Source organism: Arvicola amphibius, chromosome 2 (assembly GCF_903992535.2).
Source record: "Arvicola amphibius chromosome 2, mArvAmp1.2, whole genome shotgun sequence".
NCBI lineage: Eukaryota > Metazoa > Chordata > Mammalia > Rodentia > Cricetidae > Arvicola > Arvicola amphibius.
In genome coordinates this window covers 63,015,977-63,041,541 of record NC_052048.2, presented here as the reverse complement: position 1 = coordinate 63,041,541, position 25,565 = coordinate 63,015,977, and the positions used below count along the sequence as shown (strand labels likewise).

Sequence of the window (25,565 nt, the reverse complement as noted above, 5' to 3'; positions counted from 1 at the left end):
GCCAATCTCCCTGTCCATGGTTAGTTAAAGGCGCTTTTTATCCTCTTTTCTTTCCCACAGAGTTTGCCAGATCCGGCCCGGTGCCTGGGTTCCAGGAGGACACGCTGCAGTTGGCCTTCATCGACTTGAGACAAGTAAGTCTTTGTGTTTTTGTTTTTTGTTTTTCTTTTAAGATGTGTGACTGAAGACCATCAGGTCTTAAGGAAGAGGGGAGGGGAGGGGTTTTGGCATTGGTGATTCACACTGGAGACCTAAGGGCTTTTCCCTGTGTTTGAGGCCACCTCTTTTATTTAGCTATCTGAGATCCTTAGCTATGGTGGAGTAAAGGTTTTGTGGGTAGAAGGGAAGGCAGGGGGTGGGAAGAGGGATCCACAGAGTAGAGGGACTCAAGTGACCCTCAAGTGATGCGGTCCATTGTGTGGCCATTGACTTCTGCAGACACAGCGAAAAGATGACTCGTCAAGCCCATGCTAAGCAGGTGCACTGATGCAGAGACTGCCCGCCTGGAGAACTTTGTGTGTGGATAATGTGGCCTGCAGTGTTGAAGGAAAATGAAATGTTTTCCTTTCTGGGTTGTTAGTCCAGTTTGTTGACTCTTTTCTGTTGCCTCACACCTTCTGTTGCCTCCTGTGTAAAATGTGGTCAGCCATCAGCAACAGAATGGTAGTGCTTGAAGATGGTTCTCTAAGGTTCTGACCAGACATGCTAGCCAGATGGGAAGTCCTGTTACAGTATCATGATAGAGGCTAGTACTTAGGTCTACCTGAGCTTTGGCAAGTCCACAAGAAAGAAAGGCCACCCGTAGTGCTGTTCTTGCAGGCTGGAAAGGGTGGGTTGATAGGCCTGGTGTTTGGGGTATAGTAGAACAAGATGTGTGGGGGCCAGAAGGGAGAGCTGTAACTGTGCTCTGTCATCTCTTCACTCTGAAGATGGATGGGGCTGGATAGAAAGTGCAAATGAAGTAAGCATCAATGACTGATGCTTCTTTCCTATTAAAACAATCTTTTTTTTTTTTTGTCTGTTTTAGAAGGGGGCTGGCTTTGTTTCTCCTGCCATAATGATGCAGTGCCTCTTGTTTTCAGAGCTGACATAGTTTGCATTCTGAAAACTTGTAGATGCCCAGGGTGTTTCTTAAAGCTGTAGAACCCCTTGTCTGGGTAACCTCCTTACCACTGTGACTGCATTACTGCCGGAATAGCTTTTAACCCATAATGGATGGCCTGAGCTAGCCCTGGACCCTTGTGGATGGGCAGTGTAATCTGTCATCAATGACAATTCTGGAAAGCCCTGTTCAGCAGAATCATGTGTCTATAGACCTGCCAAGGTTTGAGGATTCAGACCATGTCCCAGAAACGTGTGTCAACTTAATATTTGGGGGCTGGGTTGGGGTTCTTTTTCATAATGCTTTCCTGGCATTGTGAGAAATGAGCTCTCTCCCTCCACACTGAACACCTTCCACCTGTAGATTTGAGGTACCCAAGTTTTAGCCTTTGATCTAAGATGGGAAGATTGAGATTTTGCTTTAGGGTTCAGTGGGGATCTATTCCTTCCCTCGCCAATTTGTTCTCTGAAACCTCTAAGCCAATTCATGCTTCTTGGAAAACAGAAAGTGATTTTCACTGGAAGAACATATACTAGAAAAAGTCTTTCCTTTTCCACTGTTGATGCAAAGGAAATGTCATTCACTAGTTTGTGGTTTGGACACCTATAGTATTCACAGAAAATGTGATCTTAGTGAGAAGTGGGAAAGCACATCCAGGGTGAGGTGGGCTGAGTCAGTGGTGAATGCTCCAGTACCTGTGAGCTCCAGGTGAGCAGTGGGGGTGTGGATGCTGAGTTCCTACTTGTGCTGCACCCCCCACACCCAGAGTTTCTTTTATGATGCTTAAATGATAAAGCCCAAACTACAAAATTTTACTGACCATGACAGACTGTGTCTCTTCCTCTTCAATGTGTCATCTAAAGTCTACTCACACCTTTCTCTGTTATAGCAGTAGGAAAGAGACAATTCCCAGCCTAGATGATTTGAACCACGTCCTTAGTTTAAGGCTGTGTTAACAGATAGCTGACATAATGCAAAATGATTCTCTCACATCCTGTTCTGAAAACAGCTTTTGTTTTTCATTCATCTAGGCCTTCCCGGATGTTCAAACCACAGGAGACTTCCTGTCTGTGTGTTACTATAGGAGTAACTTACGTTAAATAAGATGAGACATGGTTAAGTGTCCTGTTATTTGAATTCCTCACAATCCTAAAGCAGAACTTTAAATAGGGGATGGAGGCTAGTCCTAAAATTGTGCAATAAGAACTTGAATATTCCTTCGTCTTTGCAGAACACCCGACCCAGACTGTGTGTTGTGTTTCCTTTAGGGAGAACTCTACCCAAAGCAAGAAGTTCACCATCAGGCAGTCTCGTTATCATGAAAATGACCATAGCCTATCTCATAGCCCTTGAGTCTGTGTTCATTGTCTGCTTGTTTGAGAAGTTGTGGCTTTTGACTTTCTGTTCTTAATGCTACCAGATATCCTCTTTCCTGGTGCTGGTGTCTTTTCTTCTTGCAGTAGTGCTTCCTGCCTGACCTGTAGATGGTCTCATGACTGAACCTGGAGGTGGGGCTTTCCCTAACCCTGTTCTTCTTTCAGATGCATCGGCTCACAGATTCCAGCGTTCTCACAGCTCTCTAGACCTTTTAAGGCTCTATTCACATTATTTAGCTTATTAGCAGATTTAATCATTAGGCTTTACAAGTCAGAGATCAAAATAGTAAATGGAATTAGCAGACACTAGAACAATGACTCAGCAAGTTAAGATTTGCCATGAAACCTGACTGAGTTTACTTCCTGGAAACCATATAAAGGTAGAAGGAGAGAACTTACTTGACTTCACAAAGTTATTCTCTGACCTCCATGGTGGTAAGTGCATCTCCTTAGACACACACACACACACACACACACACTAATAATAGTAAATAAAAAATTTAAAATGGTAATGGAAACACCAGAAGTGAAAATTAAAGCAAATGTTGTATGACTTTTCCTGATCAAATATGTGTTTACCCAAGATAACACACACAAAAACCCCCACTACCATCTTGCAACAAGACAAAACAATTCCTCCCGGGTCTGGCTGGAGTTACATGAGAATGAATATGGGTTTGCTAACAGGCAGCCTCGGTGACTTTAGAGCAGCTAAGCCAAGTTGCCCCCACCCCAGCAATTGTTAAGTGCTTACATACCTTCAGAGAGGAGAATCGTAAGCCCTCCTCCACTTCCAGGAGGAATGTACATGGGCCCAGTCTTGTGAGGGTTGCCTATAGGCAGTCACAGGTGCTATGATTTCATGATAGCAGTAGCTATGTCAGACAACAGTTGTGCCTGGCCCAAGCAGAGCCACACAAGGCAGAATGTATGGTGAATGTCCATGTGAGAAGGTGTCTGTCCTGGTGTACTATACGATGCATGCTCTCCTGGTGCCATTCAGGTACTGGTTGTTTGCCTCTCTGGCTTCTGGTAGTGTCATGCTGATCGTGTGCTCATGTTCTCTTGTGTCAGTTAGACTTTCAGATGCAATTAGGTAAATGCTAATTTAAAACATATTCAAAACATGAATGTTGATGAAAAAGTCTCTGTATAGTCTATAGTGGCAGAGTGTCATTTAAAAGCTCTGCAATTATATTAGAAAGAAAATTAGATGTGGATCAAAAAGCTGTTTATCCTTTTCACTTACTTTATTTCCATTTTACTACTTCTTAAGGTAAAAAGGGAAATGACATTTTGGATTTACAAGCTTTCATGATATTTCAGAGGTAAAATACATTGACATACACTTTTTATTTGTTAAGATTCTGGGATTAGAAAATCTGCTGTTAATAATAAATTATACAGTACAAATTGAAAGGTCTTTCTTTTTAGCATTTTATACTTAAGTTATAAAAGTTCAATTTCAGTACAATTTTCTTGCAAAAATGTGTGTATATTTATTTCAGTTTCCAAGCTTAGGTAATGTTAAAGTTTGAGGACAAAATAGACCCTCGTTTAGTGAACATTTTAAAAGTGGCATACACACTCCTGGAATTAGTGGCCTCTAGTTATTAATCTTTAGAAATTGTAGAGGGCCAACAATAGATTCTTAGTGACTGACTCTTGACTTTTTAACAGTTCTGCGGCAAAACATGAAGTAAAAATGCTGTTGAACATCAGCATTAGATTTTCATTTCAGTTCATTTCATCGAACTCTGAGTGCCTGCTGTGCACGCAGCTTAAGTGGTGAACAGCAAATACACAGTGAGAATGACTATGACTTCTCTCTCTTAATTCTGATATGGACATGTTGTGATAAGTATTGTCTTAGAGACATAAGAACGTTGTATGTATTTCAGTTGTTTGACTCCCATAACATATTATGTTGAACCATATGTGAAGCCCAGGACTCTTCTAATGAGCAGTTCTGGGTAGTTGAGCAAATCTCCATACTGCAGTCAGCTGCTAGACTGAAAAGACTGGGCAGTGCAGAGGCTCGGTGTCTACAGTCAACTCTTCTCTGCTCCATGTGATGTTTAGGCAGCCTGATCAAACCATTTGGCAAGTGTTCCAAGAGAGGAAATGGGCAAACCCATTGAGGTCTATGCTCAGAACCAGCAGATCATCACTTCTGCCACACCCTTCTGTCCTCAGCTAGTCTCAAGGTCAGTTCAAATTAAAGAAATTGGGACATAAGATACACCTCATATTCTAGCCAGAATGGAATACTTATATATGAAAAGTGCAAATCAGGGGCAGGATTGAATCTGTAAGTACAAAAGAGGGTCAATAGGCACAAAGAGCTGCAAAATACTCACTTAAAGAGTTAAACTGGAAGAAAATTAGACTCTATGTCTCTCTCTCTCTCTCTCTCTCTCTCTCTGTGTGTGTGTGTGTGTGTGTGTGTGTGTGTGTATGTATGTATGTTTCAGTGTAGTGTGTATTGGTTTAACTAAAATGAAGACTCTATTTCTTTGGATATTAGAATTTTCTTTAACTCTTATCCCCCAAGTTTTCTTATTTTGTCTTTATTCTCTGCTGTTCCATTTCCTTGAGAATCTCTTTTGAATGTCCCATTTATCCTCCTCCTTCAATACTGTAAATTGTGCCACCCTAAACTATTTGGCCCTGATGTTATGTTATTCACATTCACTGTGAGGGCATCTAACTCCCCAAATATGTGTTTTCTTTCTTTATTTTAGTTTTCAGTGTTCACTGTCTATATCTGACAAACACTTAACAATTTGAGATGTTCTTTCCTTGGTAATAACCACTGTATCCTCTGCTTCTTAGCTCCAGCAGTTACTTACTGTTAAATTTTTGTAAAGCTGAATGAACAAGCCTATGACATTGCATCAGATGTACTGAATGAAACTTGTTGGCAAGGTACTTCCACACTGAGCTATCCCAAGATATCTGGGCTTTTTTTAGAATGAGCTGCAGATATTCCCTCTAGGGCACTTATTCCCCAACTTCTTGCCTGTGTCTAAAGTAAACACAGTGCATTTCCATTGCACAGTCAGGCCCTGCCTTGAAAACAACAGTGTGCCTAAAGAGATGCCTGTCCACTTCTTTGTAGCTGTGGAACAGACTATGATGCTATTTTTGTTAAAGTAAAAAGGAACCAATAGCTTTACTTAGAATGGAAGAACAACTCAGAAACTTTTGTCCAGCATCACCTCCTATTTTCTGCTATGTCTTGATTATACTCAATAAAGGTTTTGTTTTAAAATCAAATGTGTGTGTGTGTGTGTGTGTGTGTGTGTGTGTGTGCGTATTGAACATTATGTGTTTCCTAAGATGAACCTTCCCTCTATTAACCATTTGAATGCTAGTCTTAGTAGAAAACCCACTTACATCAAAGGCTGATTCTGTGATTGAGCACACATTAAAATATCCCTCTGATCCACAGGATAACCATTCTAAACTACTCCCTAACTGGGAGACTTTCCCAGAGGCAGGTAGGAATGAGACAGATGCAGATCTCAAAAGGCCCAAGGTGCCAGTTATCAGTTTCTTTCTTATCACAAACAAGAAGTTGCTAGCAGGAAGCCACCTCCCACAAATGCTTCTTCATATTAGTCTAACCTGCTGGAATGTGGGGGACTTTTAAGACAGTTTCCAAAATTATTATTATTATTTTCATCATCATTATTATTATCACTGTTGGCAGGCTCTCACTGTGTAGCCTAGGTATTTTGTGTGTGTGCTTTGTTCAGTTTTAGGCACAGTTGCAAAATCTTCCTACAACACCCCTGAGACATGGACCGTTATGTTATGTTATACACTGATACCCAGGTTCTCAGAAAAGGACTTTTAACTCGAATTGATAGCAGCCTGGTATAAAAATGGTCGTTAACTTCAAAACTTCAAAAGGTGGTCTTTGGCTTTTGGAAACAAGGTTTGTTTTTTCGTTTGTTTGTTAGTTTTGATAAAGTAATAGTTTACCCACATTGTTTTACTGGCACCTGTGCCCTTCAGGATTATACCTCCTCCATCAAAGGAAACTAATAGGAAATATAAACTCCTGTTCTTCAGTTGGTAGATCTAACATTGCTCTGTGAAAAGACAGATAGAAACATTTACTAAACATGACCTCCAGCCTTATATAAGCTATGGTTGGATCAGCATAGGTCAAGATAGAACACAGTGAATACAGTCTTTTCAATACCAGAAAAAGAACACCAGAAAATGTTCATAGAAGTCCTTTCCAAGTACTGTTGCTTGAAGGGGCCCTTTTTAGTTACGTGTAGAGCTGAGTGTCAGGATGCAAGCTCAGGAGTTATCTGTCCAAGTCAGAAGCAAATAGGTTGATAAAGGAGAGCTGTTTTCTGCTCAGTATCCTCTCACCATGTAGGAGTTCTAATTACAGAAGTCTTTATGGAATTGCTTTAGGAGTCTGGGAGATAGAGGAGAAAGACTACTAGCAGTAGAGGACAACTGCATGAAAGCCATGGAAGTTTTACCAGGGGTAGATCATTCATTCAGTCAGTCATTCATTCATTTATTCAATAAAGGTTGGGTCCTTGAAAGGAAGCTAGAAGGTCTGATGAACTCCGCTGTGTATTTTCTAGGGTCTTTGACTTCTTCAGATGAAGAAGACACCTAGTTCATGACAATGTAGGACATAAGCCCTTGGTTCTTTGTGTGGTAGTGCTTGGTAGACCATTAGCTTTTGGCTTGTTTGATGGCACTTTATTTACAGTGACATTAGCTTATTCTTTTCAATCTGTTCCTGCTTTATGTTTCCTCTCTAACAACAAATCTTCAGCTAACTCAGGTCACAATGATTTTCTGTTTTTTCTCTAGGCTTTACAATGCTGGCTTCTAGGTTTAGGTCTGTGATGGTATATCTTGTATCAGCTTTTCATTGTAATGTGAAGTGCAGTACAGGTTCCACCACAGTTTGTTTAAAAAGCTGTGCTTTATTGATATGCCTTGACAGCTTTATCAAAAATCAATAGAGGGGATGGAGAGATCTCTTAGCAACTAAGAACACTCTTGCAGATGGCATGAGTTTGGTTCCCTGTACTCATGCTGTGCAGCTCACTTTTGCCTTATAATTCCAGCTCCAAGTGATCCAATGCCTCCTTTTCGACCCACATGTATGTACATAGACACACATGTACACATAATTAATAAAATAAATCTTTAAAAAATTAGCCACACCCTTCATAGAAGAGCTGCCCACAAACTTGGAAAAGCTGGTTCCACCCTTCACCACAGATGTGGGAGAGCAGATTCCACCCCTCATGTGAGGGGGGTGGTCCCAGAAACCTGAATAGAATAACCCAGCTACCACCCATGCACACTTTCAGGGCTTTGAATTGGCTCTCCTCAACATCTACCCCCCATCTATGACCTGCTATACTGTGTTGAAGGGACTGACCCTGCAGAACATAGCTGCAGGATCTCCATGACTCAGGGCAACAGCAGGATATCTGAGAGGAGATTTGGTGAGGGTCCAGTACTGACGGTGTACCAAAAACCAGAGGACTTGAATGTGACTAAGAAATACTATGCAACGAACATTTGCAAGTAAAGCTGTTTGAACAATGTAGTGATGAGGCCAGCAGGTCTGCTTTTCGTCCCTCCCGGCTCCTATACGGCTAGCTTAGCCCCGGAAATAACAACACACAAACTGTATTCATTTAAACACTGCCTGGCCCATTAGTTTCAGCCTTATTAGCTAATTCTCACATTTTGCTTAACCCATTTCTAATAATCTGTGTAGCACCACAAGGTAGTGGCTTACCGGGAAAGATTCAGCATGTCTGACCTGGTGGCTGGCTTCATGGCAACTGTCTCAGAGAGGAGAGGCATGGTGATTGCCTGAAGCATCTGCCTCACTTCCCTCTTCCCAGCATTCTGTTCTGTCTACTCCACCCACCTAAGGGCTGGCCTATCAAATGGGCCAAGGCAGTTTCTTTATTAACCAATGAAATCAACTCAAACAGAAGATCCTCCCACATCAGAACAAAAGAGTATATTGCATGATACACCGCAGCTCCCAGTGCCACTAAGAGGAATGAAGAGGCAAAAAAGAGGTGGGAAAGATGGAGGGGTGACGTGTTTTTAAATTTTCGTGTTTTTTGATTATTTGTTTTAATATTTTTATCTGTACTTATTATTTCCTTTTTCTTTTTTTTTAAGTTTTCCTTTGGGTGAGATTAGGGTACATGATGTGAAATTCCCAAAGAATCAATTTAAATTATGTTTAAAATTTTTTTTAAAAAATTAGTTTGTCCTAAATGTGTTGATATCTTTTTGGATTGCCTGTATTTTTTTAGTTGCTGTCTGTGCTTACCCTTTAGTTTCTCTTGACCTTTGTGTTAAATCTTGATATCTTAAAGCATGAGTTCTCCAACTTTATCTTTTTCAACATTGTTTGATTGTTCTAAACCATTTAAATATTTGTGTATACACACACACACACACACACACACACACACACACACACACACACTGGCCTGGCATGAAATGAAAGGCTGACTTTCAACCATGAAAGATCACTTTCTAAAGTTTTGATCAGGGTTATTTTGAATTTGTAGATCTGTTGGAGAAAATTGTCATTCTGACATTTAGCATTCTCCTTCTTGGTTGTTGTCTCTCCATTGTCTATCGTGGTGCTGTGTAACTTTCAGCAAATCTTGCCTATTTTGCCAAAGTGATTCCATGTCACATGTTCATTACAATGCTGTTACTGTTTTACTGCCAGTGTTTATTTCTTCCTTTGGAGCATATGGAAGTACAGCTGTGTTTTGTATATTGGCTTTGAATCTCAAACTTGATGAAGTACTTACTAGGTATAGTCACTTGGAGATATTCCTTGGGATATTTTCAGTGATAGTTTTGACATCTGAAAACACAGCTAGTCATGTTTGTGCAGCAAGTGTCTTGCCTGCCATCTCCCCAGCACCATAGTTTTTTTTTTTAAATTTTGACTCTATAATGGATGATCTTTTCTATCTGATTCAACATATCTCTAATTTAATCTTAGCTTAATCTAATCAAGCAATAAAGGCAGGACTAAGACTTCTCAGAAGTTAAGTCTTAGTAAAGGGCAGCATGTGAAGCTCTGAAGTGGGAACCAGAGGCCCATGTGTTAAAGGCTTGCTTTGCCTGATTGGGGCTATTGGAAAAAGATAGAAATTTCAAGAATAGGGGCTAGAAGCCAAGCAAGAGATGGCAGGTTTAAGGTGAGACTAGCCTTCTTTGAGGAATCCTGTCTCAAAACACAAAGTAAACAAACAATAGCAAAGATTAAAACAGACCAAACATAATACCAGGTGGAGTGTCATGGGAAGCCTGTAGATCATTGAGTGGGTACCCTTAGAAAAGATAGTAGACCCCAGATGCTTCCACCTTTCTCTGTTCTTTTCACTCCTGTCCATGAACTGAGCAGCTGTGCTTTGCCAGGTACTCCCACCATAATGCACTGCCTCTTCAGAGCAACAGAACCGCCAGCTGATAACTGACACTTCTCAAACCACGATCTAGAATAAGCACTCTCCTTCCCTGGTTATCTCAGTATTGGCTGTAGTCCTGGGAGGGTGATTGGTTTGCTTGTCACACAAAACTGTATATGGCTGTACATATTTCCTTGCCTTCTCAATCCAACCAGGGTCAATTTCATGTGACACTTTTACTTCTTGCCCAATGACTTCTGAGGCAAATAATTAAAGAGAAGTGTAGTTTTCCATGTGTCTTCTTTGAAGGCCTAGCCACCTTTCTTCTTTCTGTGTGGCCTTTTTCTCCTTTCACTGCATGCTTGGATGGCGTGATAGTGAAAAGAGACAGAGTGGCAAGGGCCACAGATATCAGCGTGTCCCTTGTCCTTTCTGAGAAGTATTGAACTCAGCTTTAGTTCTCTTGATCTCACCATGTTCTCACCACTGTGAGTCATGTCATTTACCTGCTTTCCAGTGAGGCTGCGCGCTCTCTGTTGCCCAAACAACAAAGCACAAACCCCTGGTCAAGCAGGTGTGGTGCTACCTTGCCTTTTTGGTATCCTCTTCCCGTTGTCTTTCACCATATAACCTCCACTCAGACACTGCAATTGCCTCTCTCATTTGGGAAAAATCTTGAGGCTCCCCTTGCCTGTCACTGCGTGTTTTATCTCAATGGAGTGACAACCTTTTTCCCTTCCTTCACAGTTTGGCTCAAATGTCATCTCTTTATAAATCTTCTCCAACCTTCTCAGGTAGTTAATTGTTCCCTCTTTGAGTCCCTGACATTTTCTATGTCCCTTCATTACAAATGCTTTTATAATTAGTTGTTTGATCACCTGCTTTCGTTAGATTCTGCATTCATCAAGAGCAGGAACCCTCTTTTATTTGCCCTTGATGTCCCCTCCCCTGATAGGTCACATAGTCCTTGCCTATGCTAGGCCTTTATAATTGTTGCCCTAATGCATCAACTTCATAATGTTTTGTGACATCTCAGAAGTGAGTGGAACTAGATTGCATTTCTATATCATAGTTGTTCTCAAATACTTATTAGTAAATATAATCATCATTGTTCTTCACTCTATGATCTTCATTTTTTCTTTTATGTGATAGTGTTAAATGGAATTTAGATGTCATGACCACAGGCAAGACAGGCAAACAGGAGGAAACGACTTCATAGTAAGAGTCAGGAAGAAGGGCTGCCAGAGAGCAGGGTGCAGGTGGGCAGCTTCCCACTACTACTGTGCTCTGCTGCTTGCAGAGGAAATGTAATTTCAGACAAGCGTTCTGTGTTCTGAGTCCTCTGAGCAACTGCATCCTGTCAGACTTTGCCTTTTCATTCTTGTGCTCCCAAAGGGGCATTTTCTCAGTGCAGATATAGCCTGGATCCTCTCACTGTTACTCCTGCCCTTACCTCTGTGGTATTGGTGGCCCACTTAGAGGCACTCCAGAAACAGGCCAGAATTCCAATACCTGCAGTTCACCAAGTCCAGGGTGCTAAAATCTTCAAAATAATGTTTAAATCATTTTGTTAAATCAAGTAGTTTACCGAAGATCCCCGCTGAGCGACAGAAAGTATTGGGATGAGGGAGCAATGTGTTGAAGATTGACACATTCTTCATACTCACCGCAAATCCTGTGTGGCAGCACAGCATACCACGTGTGTCCTTTTCTGGCAGAGCATAGAATGCTCCAGAACTGGCTCCCTCACTGTGCCTTCTACAGGTCTCCTTACTCAACTAATGGCTTTGTTGTATTTTGCATACAGTCTGTCAAAAACTTGTGTTTTCTCTCTCATAAAGCATATTCACAACCCAGTCTTTTGCAGCTTTCCCCTCATCTAACACTAAGTTGTCACTTCTCACTGGTCTCTCTACAGACTGTTCTCAGTATAATAAGAAACAGGAGAAAAATTAAAGTAAAATTTAGATCCTATCACTCACTGCCCCAAATCCCACAGTGGCACCCTGCTTCACTTTTCAGGAAAAGCCAGAGGCCTTTTATTGTTCTTCAAGACATTATAGATTAGACACACACACGCCCACACACCTACTGATGCCCCCCTCTTCATTGCTACCTCTGAGAGTATTCTTCCTGTTTCTCAGCTCTCTCTCTCTCTCTCTCTCTCTCTCTCTCTCTCTCTCTCTCTCTCTCTCTCTCTCTCTCTCTCATAGAATAGAAAAAATTTTATTGACTGAATCCAATGAACATGTTCACAGAAAGAGAAGACACTCTGTATTGAAGTCCATTGTTATTAATTTATAGTACAAAGCATACAGAAACCTGGATGATTATTACATCATTAAAGTCAGAAAAATTAAGAAGGTAAAGAAAGAAGATCATATCCAAATTAACTTATAATTAATTATTTAAATGTCACTGATGCCATTTGAAATTTCTTTCCTGTTTTATTTCAAGCAAAATAAAGTTGTAAGGAAAATGTCAAAACATATTTGATTGTGTATGGCTGCTTTCTTAGATAAACTAATGTAATTACTAAGGCTTCATAGCCTACTGGGGCACACATCATACCATCTACCTGCCTCATTGATACATAAAAGCATGATTAAAGGAAACAGTAAAGCAGCAGCAATCTTACAGGGAAAAATATGGTATTCACTTTTGGTTTCTTTTAAAACTGTGTTCTCAACAATTGTTATTGGTTCACAGGACCAGCGAAGGTATGTTAGAAGGCTCAGTGCTCTTACCATCATCTCCCTCCACTGGTACTTCTTTAAGAAGTGAGTGATAAGCCATAGTAGGAATAAAGCACTGATCCTCTGGAAAATATACTTGGGCAATCTCTATTTAGTGTAAGGAATAAGGTGACAGGAATGTGACAGCAATGCCAGTCTTCAAAAACATCAGTCACATAAGGGATTCCAACTATGTTTGTATGTATGGTGGTCTCTAACCTTGTATAGATATCTAAGAATTCTGTGTGACTGCATTTCTTAAGAACTTTCTCCAGACTCATCTTCGCTGCACACTTCTAGTTACAACACAGCTCAAGGAAGGAGACTGCAGCTTTACTTCAGCAGAGTGAGCCTTTTAAGGTAAAACTGCCCCCAACTGTCCATAGCTTATGGGAAGCCAGAATCCTCTGCCTGAACTTCTCCACTGTTTATGAACACATAGCCAGCCAGACATTGGCACAAGCTTCTGCTTTGCCTTGTGTGTGATGGACATTCTCTGCTGCAGCTCTGCTGACTTTACTTTGTAATGTACTGCCTGCTCTAAAACAGATGATACTGCTTTCAGAACCAGTTGACGATCTGTTTCCATATAGAAAATGCATCTTGATTATACCTGCTAATAAATGCCCCCAATCACTTGGTGATACTCATTTTAGAGAGAAACACCATGAGCCCAAAGCTCTTGTCATAAGTTGGCAATGAGAATTATGGAAGAGCAGTGTTAAGAAATGCAGAAATCACTTTAAAATGCTTAGGGTAAAAAGAACATGTCTAAGTGTGAAAGGAGCTCATAACTGGAAATGGATGTTGTGAATTTCAATACTCTGTAGGGACAGGGCAGCCTCCTGTCCAGCAGTGCACGTAAGTGTGAAGAAATGCCTGGTCGTTAGAACAGCCTGGAGTGAGGAATGTCAGCACACCAGGCAGAGGTCCTCCTGACAGATCGTCAGATGTGAGTGCAGTGATAAAGAGGACATTTAAATCACATCACCTTTAGCCAGATCCGCCATTCAATAGACCCTCACGAAAAATGGCAGAGAAATCTGAGTAACATGATTCAAGAATAACCAAGCACCTGCTGTTGTTTTCCTCCTGTCCTTTCTCTCCATCCCACTTCACAGTGTGGTCCTCAGTGTCCTGCAGGCCATTGGTTCTCAGAAGCCTGGGCTGAAGAGTGCCCATTGCTTCTGTACCAACACTTGCAATAGTTCGGCACTCTCCAGTAGCACATCACTTAGGAAGGGATTGTAAAATTTCACTGGAACTTAATATGGAACCCCTGAATAGGTGGTTCTGGAATGTAGAAGAAAACAAACTGAGCAAGTCAGGAAGAGCAGGCCAGTATGCAGCATTTCTCCAGGAAGCATCAACTTTTGCTTCCAGATTCTTGCTCTGTTTGTGTTCTTGCTCTGGTTTCCCTTAGCAATGGAGTATGACCTCATTGTAAGCTAAAATTAAACCCTTTCCTCCCCAAGTTGTTTATGGTCATGGTATATAATCAGAACAATAGAAGAAACCTTGACCAAGACATTCCCCTCTCTAAAGTCTTCTAACAGAGCTAGCGAGCCCCAAGGTATATACTGTCTATGACATTCTCAACTCACTGGCTTCTGAGAAGGAATCAGAACTCATTACTTTTTATATATAATTTTGTTACATATAGAATTTCCATGAGATTAAACCTTTCGATTGTTGTTTGACAAGTGAACTATAAGACAACCAAGTCAGTTAAACTTGTCGAGTACTCTAGCTGCTGACTATGGAGCCTTTATTATTCTCTAGCAGGTGGCCTTTTTTTTTTTTTTTTTTTTTTTTTTTCTGTACTGTCCACATTTGTGAGAAAGTCATTCGTACTCTTTACCTGGAGTAGTTCTTGTGGGGGCAGACTGGGCTTGTGCATGTCAAAGATTCTGTGCAGTGCTCACCTCCCCCTGTCCCAAGCATGCTGAGTGTCTGCTGTTATTACTTCCTGCCTCTGCTCTCCACTCATTTAATTTATTCTAGGGGAGTAATCATATGACTGCTTAAAGGGGAATGCACAAAGAAGCTTGTCATAGAATTGTTCAGTGACAAGGTTGGAATTTTGATCAATCACAATTTGATTTATTAATCTTGTTAAATAAATAATGGTACATATTTCAATAAAGCACTGAGAAAGTGCCTAGTTCATGGCAATCACTGTGCTTCTAAAAGTGGTATGAACCTACCATAGGCTGGTTTTACTTATTAAAGATAGAAAATCCAAATTTATGTTCAAATTGTTCACAATACATTATGACAGAAATAGATTACAGCATGTTACCAGTGATGTCATCAAACAGATCTGAAGAGATATATTAGAAGTCTTTTTAAATTGGGTTAATTAAGTATACATTCTGATTTCTTTAGGTGTTTATTGTTTTATGTATTATGTACCACATGTGTGCATAGTGCCTATGGAGGGTCAGAAGGCGGCATTGTAACTCCTGGAACTGGAGCTGTGAACTTCTGTGTGAATGCTGGGAATCAAACCAGTGTCCTCTTCAGAAGCAAGAAGTTTCTGTTCCACAGTTGCTACCATATAATCACTCAGAAACTTAATATTAATTGTAAATGTTCAACTGATAGCTTAGGCTTATTACTAAATAACTCTTACATTTTAAATTAACCATATTCTTTATCTGTACTTTACCACCTGACTTGGTACCTTTTCTCAGTATGGCATGCCAGTCTTGCTTTTCTCTGCATCTGCTCACCACTCCTCCAACTCTGCCCTTCTTCTTCCCATCATTCTCAGTTTTGTTGTCCCCCTTAACTTCCTGCCTGGCTAACTGACAAGTCAGTTTTTTATTAAACCAATTCGAGTGACAAATCTTTACAGTGTACAAAAGGATGGATGTATATGTATATGTATACATATATATCACTTTCATTGTTAGGAGTTTATATATAATCATCTGTCTCATATTTCCAGTGAATTGGTTGAAAAGTGAGGCATAGTCAGTGATGACCAGATAGGAGTGATACGTAGAACCAAACACCTTTCCATATGCATATGCTGGAATCAGCATTTCAGGCTTAAATGCTAACTTACTCAGAAGCAAACATATTTAATGTGTTGTTATTTCATATCCTTTAGAATTGATCCATACCTCTGTGTTCATGTAGCACCTTCACTGAAGTTCAGTGAGAAATGGGGCAGATGCTTAGGCCTGCTCCTGTATTATAATAAAGCCAAATTTTCTACTTGATAAAATGAACATGTCATAAGAAATTACATCACGATTAAAGCAGTTGTGGTCTTCAGTGAGAGCACATTTGGGTCACTCTAGTTCTGATGTATTCTTGAAATGCTAGTTTCACTTTTACTTTCTTAAACCACAGTAAATAATGACTTCCTATATCTTAGGTGTGTCACCAGGGCTTAGAAGAGTGTACTCTGATTTTCTTGTTTTCAACAGTCTCTTGACATTACAAATGCAGAGCTGGAAATCTGCAGCAGAGAATGAGTTGCAGCCAAAAGCCTAAAGTTTTTACTATCTGTTCCTTCCTCTCATAAGAGTCTCTTCTGCTCTGACATTAAATGCAAGAAAATGAAAACACATGTAAGCATTTAATGGAAAAGAATCTAGGATAAAGTTGTTCTTAGGCAATAAGATTGCATGAATGAATTGATAGAGTATATTAAAATTTTTTTGTTTGATTTTGAGACAAGGTCTCTCTGTGTAGCCCTAGTTATACTGGAACTTTCTATGGTAAACCAGACTAGCCTTGAACTCATAGAAATCTACCTGCTTTTGTGTCTTGAGGGCCAGGATTAAAAGTTAATATGCTTAAAGCATGTTGAAATGTGAATAATTTTTGAGACATTTTAATGTTTAAAATATTAATATCCTTTGTGTAAATATTTTGAAAACAGATAACTCAGTTGGAAATATCTAATTTGTCAAACTGGGAAAGAAATGTGCAGTATGCACATGGTGCCTAGACATATATGCATACAAAACATCCACGCCATTAAAACATTAAAATGAAAAAATAAAAATGTGCAGTAAATAGACCCTCCCTTATTTTTGATACTGATAAATTATGTAAATTCGTATTTTTTGACTAAGTTGAGATTTTTCACATACATTCTTAGTATTTAGCAAAAAGAAAGTCAAGGAAGCTGTCTGTGCAGCTAATAAACAAAAGTGAAGGAGGTGATGAAGAAGGACGCAAGGCAGAAATCACAAAACCAGTGATTAGGTGTGTACTCATTGTGGTAATATAAAGAAGATTGTGTTGCTACCAAAAAGGAGGCAAAAGGAGACTAGATATTCTGAAGTTGAGTGTATTGATGTGTGTCTGCAATCGTTGCACCTGGGAGGCTGAAGCTAGCCTGAGCTACATAGCAAATCTACATATCTCAAATTCCCAAATACATTAAAAAAAATTAAAGAAGAAAAATGATTTTGAAATGTTAGAAGGCTGAAGGCAAAACCATGAAGGGTGTGCAGTTTGAAAGGAAGCAGAGGCTGTAATGTAGCAGCAGTAGCCCTAGTGGAGCCAGCGCACTGATTGTGGTTAAGATCGAACTGCAGTTCCACTGAGTCTCACTAAATGTGATGTTATCAAGTGATTGATCAAGCAAGGTCATCCTGGCCAATCATTATAGAAACTCATACATACTGCCTGGAGATTATTAGCCATTAAACTCTGCATGTGTGCATTCAAGGGAAAGACAGGCTGGTGAGGAGCAGGAGGATGCATTCCCGTTTCTGAGCAGAGACAGATGTTGGCGATTGTGGCCTGTTCTCCACATGTGCTTTCCTGATTCCACATGCCTTCAAATTAGAGTCATATTGGTCAGAAGCTTAGAGCTGAGCAATTGTATCAGGCTCTTGATGGTCTGCTTCTGCTGTGAAGAATGAAGTTGAGACCAGGGAAGCAGAAAGGCTTCGTAAATGTTCCTTTTGGATGGGAAGACATTTGTCAGCCCTGTTCTCCTCATACAGCTCTTTGCTTTCTAGTTAGTCTTTTATTATCTAAAGGCTCTAAAAGGTTAAGGTTGTACTTTGGACTCACTGAACTGCTGAAACAGTTGTTCATTACCAACACCCATGTCTGATGGAGAGCCCACTCCTGCTTGCTTTTCCTCAGTTTCAACCCCCGACACCCTGTCACTATTGACTTTTGCATCCTTACATTCTATTCTCCTAATACAAAGCAGTTTTCAAAAAGTTTTCTTCTGATTTTTATGTTGTCTTTTTCAAAGGTATGTTTCTCCTTTGAAATGGTTAAGGACAATAGTGTGTTCTTAAGTTGTGTACCCCTTGACATACTGTATTTTACTCGCCACAGAGGATGCTTATTGGAGTTTGTGTGCCATGCTGAGTTCTTGAAACACCAGAAATGAAAAGCAAAGAATACTCTTGTGTCCAAGAGAGGAGTTAGCACAGTAGTGTGCTTCTTGAACCCAGAAGAGAGAGCAAGGACACTTTGTCCTCAAGCCACATATCTCATGGTGTATATTTCTAGGCCCACAGTTCCGGTGCTGGAATTTTCATTTCAAAAGCTGTTTTTGGATGCATATGGCCAACCTAGACCCACAGGTCGTGTCCAAGTCTCCACTTGATGTCCATTGTTCCTTTTTCTCATGTTAATGGGCCAGATGAATAGAAAAGCTGCTGCCCTAATCACATGGTGATCTTAAATCTCATCCATGCCCATATTGTGGCTTTGTGATGTTTCAAATTGATGCCTCCAATTTTGCCCTCTGTCATATTATATAATGTGTATGAGTACTGGGTAGGATACCTATTAGATAGGACTAGTACTAGGCAGGATAAGTACTAGGGAGTATAAGTACTAGATAGCAAAATTACTAGGTAGTGTAAGTAATAGGTAGTAAGTATTAGCTACTCTAAGTACTAAGTCGGATAGAGAGAAAAGATATTTAGCTTTGTGAACCTTCAGCTGCTTTTAGCATGCCGAACAAATGTTGGTAGGTATCAAATGGCACTGATACTTGAGAAAACAATCCAATAGTTTCTTATAAAGTCAAGGGTATACTTACCACACAAACACCCTGGATATCTGTACCAAAGAAAGAAACTTATGTTTACCCAGAGCCTGGCTATGTGAGACCACCACCCATTTTTACAGATTTGATGCAAACTAGGAACTTAGTTACAGAGCTTTATAATGCACGATTCTGAATCCTTCAGTGTCACCACAGACTATACTGACTTGCTCGCTTAGAAATGGAATCAAGGAAGCTAGCCTTTGAAAATATTGATCAAAGTTGGAAACCATTATAGCCTAGGTTCTCAGCTAGAAGTAGGAGTAAAGAGGTGGAGGAAGGGACATTTACAGGAGCTCTTGGCTGTGGTTCTCATCCCTGTTCCAGTTTTGTTATTGTGATAGTCCTTCTCAGTTTGATCAGTAGTTATCATTTTAGATCTCAGCTCTTTCTTCTGGATTCATGGTTGCTTTGGTGGAAGGGTCCTTGAGCCACTCATCAGCTTCATCTTAAACCAGAAGCAGGGCAGTAATACTCTTTAGGTGGACCTTATCTTTACCACATTCCCATGCCTAGCAGGACTGCTGAGTTCTTCTCTGCATCAGGTTTTCACATTGGTATGGTGTCGACATAAATCACATTTCCCACCGATATTTGCTAGTGAGTGGAAGATGGGCCAAGGCAACCACAGCACAAACGTCAGGAAAATTACATCCAAACCTGACAGTACTGGCACTGAAGATTTTGCTTATGAAAATTGGGAAGGCTCTCCTCTTGCAGCCACTGACATCCCTGATTTATTGTTTCTCTGCTGAAAATTATCCAAAGATGTTTTTCAGACAGGAACTGGTGAAAGCTTACTATTGAGGGTGGAGGAGAGAGTAAAGTGCCCTCGTGTCTGTGAATTGCTGTCAGCTGCAGCATCTCTTTAATAGCTGTAGTTCCTTTTTGTGTGTCTGGAAAATCAGCCATGGAGCTAACATGACCCATAATGCAAAAGAATAAAGGTGTCACAGTGTCAAGAATGTCTGACCTGTTGTCAGAAAACTTATTTTCACCCTGATGCCATGGCTAACTAAAAATGTATCCTTGGACCAGTGACCTAGCTGCTATGGACCTCAAGTTCTATTATATAGCTATGGCTAGAGCTTTGGTTAAAAAGAATGCTGCTTTCAAATACCTGAGAATTAAAGCTACAGTGAAAATAATCTCATGATCACTCGTTATATATAAAAAATAATATAGTTTTATGTCATATAGATAACAAAATTCAAATTTTGCATGATTTTAAAAGTTATCAATGTAATTTTAATGTAACTTTCAATGTATCAATTATATAATTAGTCTAAGAAAAATTACATACTCTATAATCTTTAAATGCAAAATATAAAATGTTTTAATTGTCATCAGTGTTTTTGATCTTGGCCATTTTTACAGGTGTAAGGTGGAATCTCAGAGTTGTTTTGATTTGCATTTTTCTGTGTGTAGCAATCATGTGCACCCACACACTCCCTGCTTTTCAGCAGCATGCAACTTGAACCTCTAGACACCAACACAGTCTTGTGGCTCCCACTGGCTTCTGCTCACTTCTTTTTCTGTAATTGTTTTTTCAGGTCCAATACAGATAACTGGGAAGAATATTCTCATTTTGTGTTTAAGAAGGAGTTTATATAAAAAATTGCTGTGATTAGGAAGTTTCTTTGTAATAAACTTGCTAATTATAGGCCTGGGCCTCTCAATATACTACCAGGCAGGCCTTCTGCTCACTCTGTTTTTCTGTTTTAGTAAATTGTGTTTTTCTAAGAATTTGTCTCTTTCAACTAGGTTTCCTAATCCTTTGATGTAAACGTGCTTATTCCTGGTGTATTTTTACATGCTTTCTCAAATCTTAGCCTTGGGTATTTTTTGCTTTTTTAACCTGTTGTTGATATCTTCCCATTTGGGGCTTTGTTGATGCCTCTGTTCAGTTTGGTAGTTGCTTTAACAGCAGCAGCAGAATCATGTCTTTAACCCTGTGAGGAGGATCTTTCTTCTTTTCTACATCTGCATTTCTGACCAGGAGTTTCTTGAGGCACTGCCATAGTTTCATAGGTCATATTTTCCATAGCATTAAGCTTAACACATTTTCTGATTTCCATTTTTATTCTTTGGCATTTAGCAGGGTTTATTTTCCATTTGGGGGTTTTGTAAAAGTCATCATCCTTTAACAAAAACATGTATTATCTGTTTGGAGTAGTTTAAGATTTACAGAAAAACTGAAAAGAAGATAGATATTCCATTTATCTCCTCCTTCCTAGAGGCTTAGACCTCCCTTCCCTTTTATCCTTATGCCTACCAGAATGGTGCTTTCATTACAAATGATAGCGCTTTGCCCACACTCTCACCACTGAAAACACATTGGCAGCTCTTGTGAAGTTAGACTGTGGTGGTTGGGACAAGCATATTATTATTCTATAATGCATACTATTTGAATTGCCCCAGAAGTCCCAGTGGCACCTATTCACCATCACTGCCATACACTGTCTTTGTATTTCTCAATGTCCTAAAGATAAGTCATCAGTATGTCGTCTTTTTAGATTGGCCTTTTTTCATTTAGCAATATACATTTTAAATTTTCTCATGACTTTTCTTGGCTTAATGGCTCATTTCTCTTTAATGAGCCAAATATTGTTTCTTTATCTGAATGTACCACATTTACTCATTCATCTGCAGAAGAGCATCTTTGCTGCTTCCAAGTTCTTTCTTTCATGGATCATGTCTTTAAGCTGTATCTAAAATGTCATTGCCAAGTCCAGGTGCATCTAGATTCTCGCCTAGTTTGTCTTCTAGAAGTTGTACATTTAGAACTGTTATGAAACACTAGTATTATTTTTTAAATATAGGAAATATTTGCTAACCTACTTAGTCTTTCTTACTGCTTTTCACATTCTTTTTAAAATTCCTCTTAGCATAGGCTGCCACTGCTGCTAAATTATCTCAATTTTTGTTTGCTTTGAAATGCCATTTTACGGCCTCGTAACTGAAAAATGAAAGCAATGACATTTCCCTTAACTATTGTATTAGTTACTTGTTTTGTTGTTGTGACAAAATGCATGATAAAAGCATATTAAGGAAAAGCTTCTTTTGACTTTCAGTTTAGGAAAACAGTGTATTGTGGTTGGGAAGGCACAGCAGCAGACTTAAGGCAGCTGTTCACATTGCATCTGTACTCAGGGAGCAGAGAGAGAGAGAAAGAAATGCCCATATTCAACTTGCTTTCTTCTTTTCATTCAGACCCAGGTCCTAACTGCTTATACTTATGGTGGATCTTCTTACCTCATTTAGTTCAATCTCTCTTATAGACATAACCAGACTTGTCTTCAAGGTTTGACAGTCAATATTAACCATCACAGGTATTGAGTTCTAAATTGCCTGTTATTTTCCTTGAGCATTTCAGAGGTGCAGCCCCATTAGCTTCTGATGTCTATCATTCAGTCATGTTCATTGCTGAAGTCAAGTTTACTATTTCTTTGAAGGTATTTTTTTTAAAAATATTGTCTTTGACTTTTTTGTCATTTTTATTCTAATATGCTCTATTCTAAATCTCCCCCACAGCTCCATGTATATGTTTTCGAAATTAACTTTAAAATTCCCCTTAGATCTGTTAAGAAATCTAGTAGTTATTTTTTCTTTAAAATGTCTTGGACTCCTCCTTGGCATTCAAAGTATACATGTTTGTACTGGCATTGTTCACTGTGTCCTAGGTATTCTGCCTTTCTGCTTCAATTTAGGTATTTGCCTCCGTTTAGACATTTTGTTTGCATGCATTTTCCAGTTGGCTAATCCTCTTTTCAACTAGATCAATTCTACTCTGAAATCTATCTACTGTATTCTTAGTTCTAACTCTTAGATTAGTTATCCCTTTATTATTGAAATAAAATAATACCTGATGTCAATACGTAAAAGTTGGGAATGTTTATTTTGGGCTCACAGTTTCAGAAATTTAATTCCACAATTATTTGATCTGAGTCCTGTGTCCCAGTGGTAAGGCAGACCATAATGGCAGGGAAGCCATATTGGAAGAGAGAAACAAAGACCCAGTGACTCACTTCCTTCAGTCAGACTCACCTCCCAATACTGCCATCAAATTTTGTCCTTCTTAGGATCCCAAATGATGGTAACAAATATCTGGTTGATTGATGAATGGAAAGGAATAATCTCCTAAAATGAAGATCAAACTCTGTATTATTTTTCTTGATTTGACACTCAACCCAGGGTTTTTTAGGTGTATCAGGAATTGGGATAGATTAGACTTGAAATAATTAGGAAAATTTAGGCCTTGATCCCCACAAAGAGTTGGTTTTTGGTAGAATTGTGATAAAATAGAGTTACAAAGCCCTGGTATCAGCCATAGGAATGATATCCCTCAAGTCTTACAGCAGTAAATACCTGTAACAGTGTGACCCAGCTTCTCCCTTGACATTGTCTTGGCTAGATTTACTTCTTTTGTCTCTCTTGCCCCTCCCCAGTCCTTTTCTATCTCCTATACTTTGCCTGATCTCTAAATCTCAAAAGAAACTTAAGTGATGTGAAATAATCTTAATGTTTCATCCATACCTATTTAAAAGGACAAATTCTGTGCCCAAGGTAAGTTTTTCCTGTCCAGATAGTGTATTTGTTGAGTTTAAGGTGACGTTGTCTACTTAACACCTAGATTGAGCTAATTATTGTAAGTCAGTAACATAAACAAAGCTCCTGCCTCCAGAGATCCTGGGTGCTATGTGCTTGGCTTTTGTAGTTTCTACTCAACACAAGCATTTAATGCTGAATATGGAGTCCATGGATTTCTTAGTACTAGGCAAGCACCTGTCCACTTGCATTATTTTTTTTTCCATTGGGAGAAAATACCTGATAGAGGGACTTAAGAGCTTATAGTTTCAGGGGGTTTCAGTTCTCAGTGGCGAGGATGATGACACAGCTCAGCTCCCGGCCATGGTGCAAGCTTGAAGATGCCCTTCACAGGGCAGTAGAGAGAAGCAGAGGTACGGCCCATCCCCAGTAGTTCTGCTAGCTAGGCTCCAGCTTTCTCATAGCACTACCAGCTGGGCCCAGTGTTCAAACACATGAGCCTGTCATGGACATTGCACATTCAAACCACAGCACTACCATTGGGCTCAAGATGATAACGTAATGGTAGAATGTTCTGACACGGTTATCCATACAGTTCTGTGTTTGGACATTCTTGCTCCATCTGGCAACCTTCTGTCTGCCCAAACAAGCATTGGATCCCACCTAGCTTGGAGGCTGTGCCACATAGAAACTGAGTTCTGTAGAGGAGGGCTAGAAATCCAGGGCGGGGAAGGTAGAAGAGCTAAACTGAGAGATCTCTGCATAGTTTAGACCAAATCTGTTTCAACAACTTTGATGCTCTGTGTTTTTTTGTGTGGGCTTCTTTATAAAATTCTTTTCAAGGAAGAGAAAACAGGATCTACAACTGAAAATTTAAATCAGTGGATTTACAACAACAAAACATTCAAACATTATGTGTGGGGCATCTAACAGGAACCATAAATGACCTTCCTGCTTTGAAAAAAGCAGCCTAGGATAACTGTGGGCAAGCTTGAAAAAGGAAAGATTTGTTACTCTCTTACAAGAAAAGAATCCTCAAAAGGAATGGGGAACGTTGTCAGACAGGATTGACAAGACACATTGCATTGTAAAACTACAACTACAGCCCAGCCCAGGAGGAGTAAAAGTTTCTAAAAAGACTTCTAAGCAACCTGAAGCAAAACCCCATGCCAACCATAGTATTGGTGTGGATCTCCAGCCAAGCTAAAGTGTGCTGGTTGGCTTTGTGCTTATTTTTAGTCTCTTAAGTCTACTTATAAAATGATCTGCTTCACACTATGAGCATCTGAATTGCCTACAGCATGTGGAGGGAGATCTTAAAAAAATAAATACAAACAAAAATTAAACTCTGTGAAGTGGAGAATAACATAATCATGTAAGGGCTGATGGTGGCTCACCTTAGTAAATCCTAGCTTGGGAGACTTCAGACAGAAGGATCAGGATAAGCCAGGGCTACATCAGACCCTGTCTCAAAAAAAATTTTAAATTTCATATGAGAAGTGATTAATTATGGAAAGTATTCTTTTGCAGTTTCTAATATTTATTTTTATTTTGAGTGTATGTTAATGTACATGTATAGAGAGCATCAAATTTCGTAGAGCTACAGCTATAAGTAGTTGTGGGTCGCTTGACGTGGATGCTAGGAATTTAACTCAGATCATCTGCAAGAGCTGTAAGTACTCTTGACCACTCGCTGTCCAGCTCTTCAGCCTCAGAAAGCACACTTGAAAAATCTTCAGGGTTTCTTGTTCAGGGTTTAGGGTTTAAGGTTGAAAAATGGATCAGTTGTTTGTAGAAACAATTTCCACAAAACTTGCTGTTGTCTCCTGTGGTACCGGCAGTCCTGGCAGAAGAAGATGGCAAGGGTTTAGCCAAGCCAAGCCAGCTTTCCTTATTGATGCTCGCTGCTCTCAAGCCTCACTGCTGGGACAAAGAGCCCTTCCTTGCCCAAAGTCCCTGCTCATCTGTGACTTCCTCTTCTGACCCTCTGCAGAAAGCAAAAGTGAGCTTTGTGCTTGCTGTCCTTCATGCAGGGTCAAGCCTCCATGTTCAGATCACTTCAGATTGTAACATGAGGCTACTTTTAAGCCAGTTTTGTTTCTGGTATCTAGAGGCTCTACCCGCAAACTGCAGGCCCTTCCTCTTGAGCTGTTGGCACTGAGCCCCTTGACGCTGCAGATCTCAGCTGCTGTCTTCTTACCTTGTCACCCTCCTGTCCCCATTTCTTTCGACTTCATCCCTGTTCCTTCCTTCACAGCTACTAAGGTCTCTCTGGAATTTGCGGAGGTGAAGATATAGGTCTGGGCAACC

At 39.9% G+C, this 25,565-nt stretch overlaps 1 protein-coding gene across 1 annotated transcript in view; it reads left to right on the top strand.

Annotated features, from left to right (window-relative positions):
* The window catches only part of Exoc6b (exocyst complex component 6B), a 491,547-nt gene that overhangs the window by 380,253 nt on the left and 85,729 nt on the right, over positions 1-25,565 (top strand). Inside the window, exon 20 of the mRNA XM_038319126.1 lies at positions 61-134. Coding sequence (XP_038175054.1) covers positions 61-134 — 74 coding nt within the window. The remainder of the gene's footprint in view (positions 1-60; positions 135-25,565) is intronic.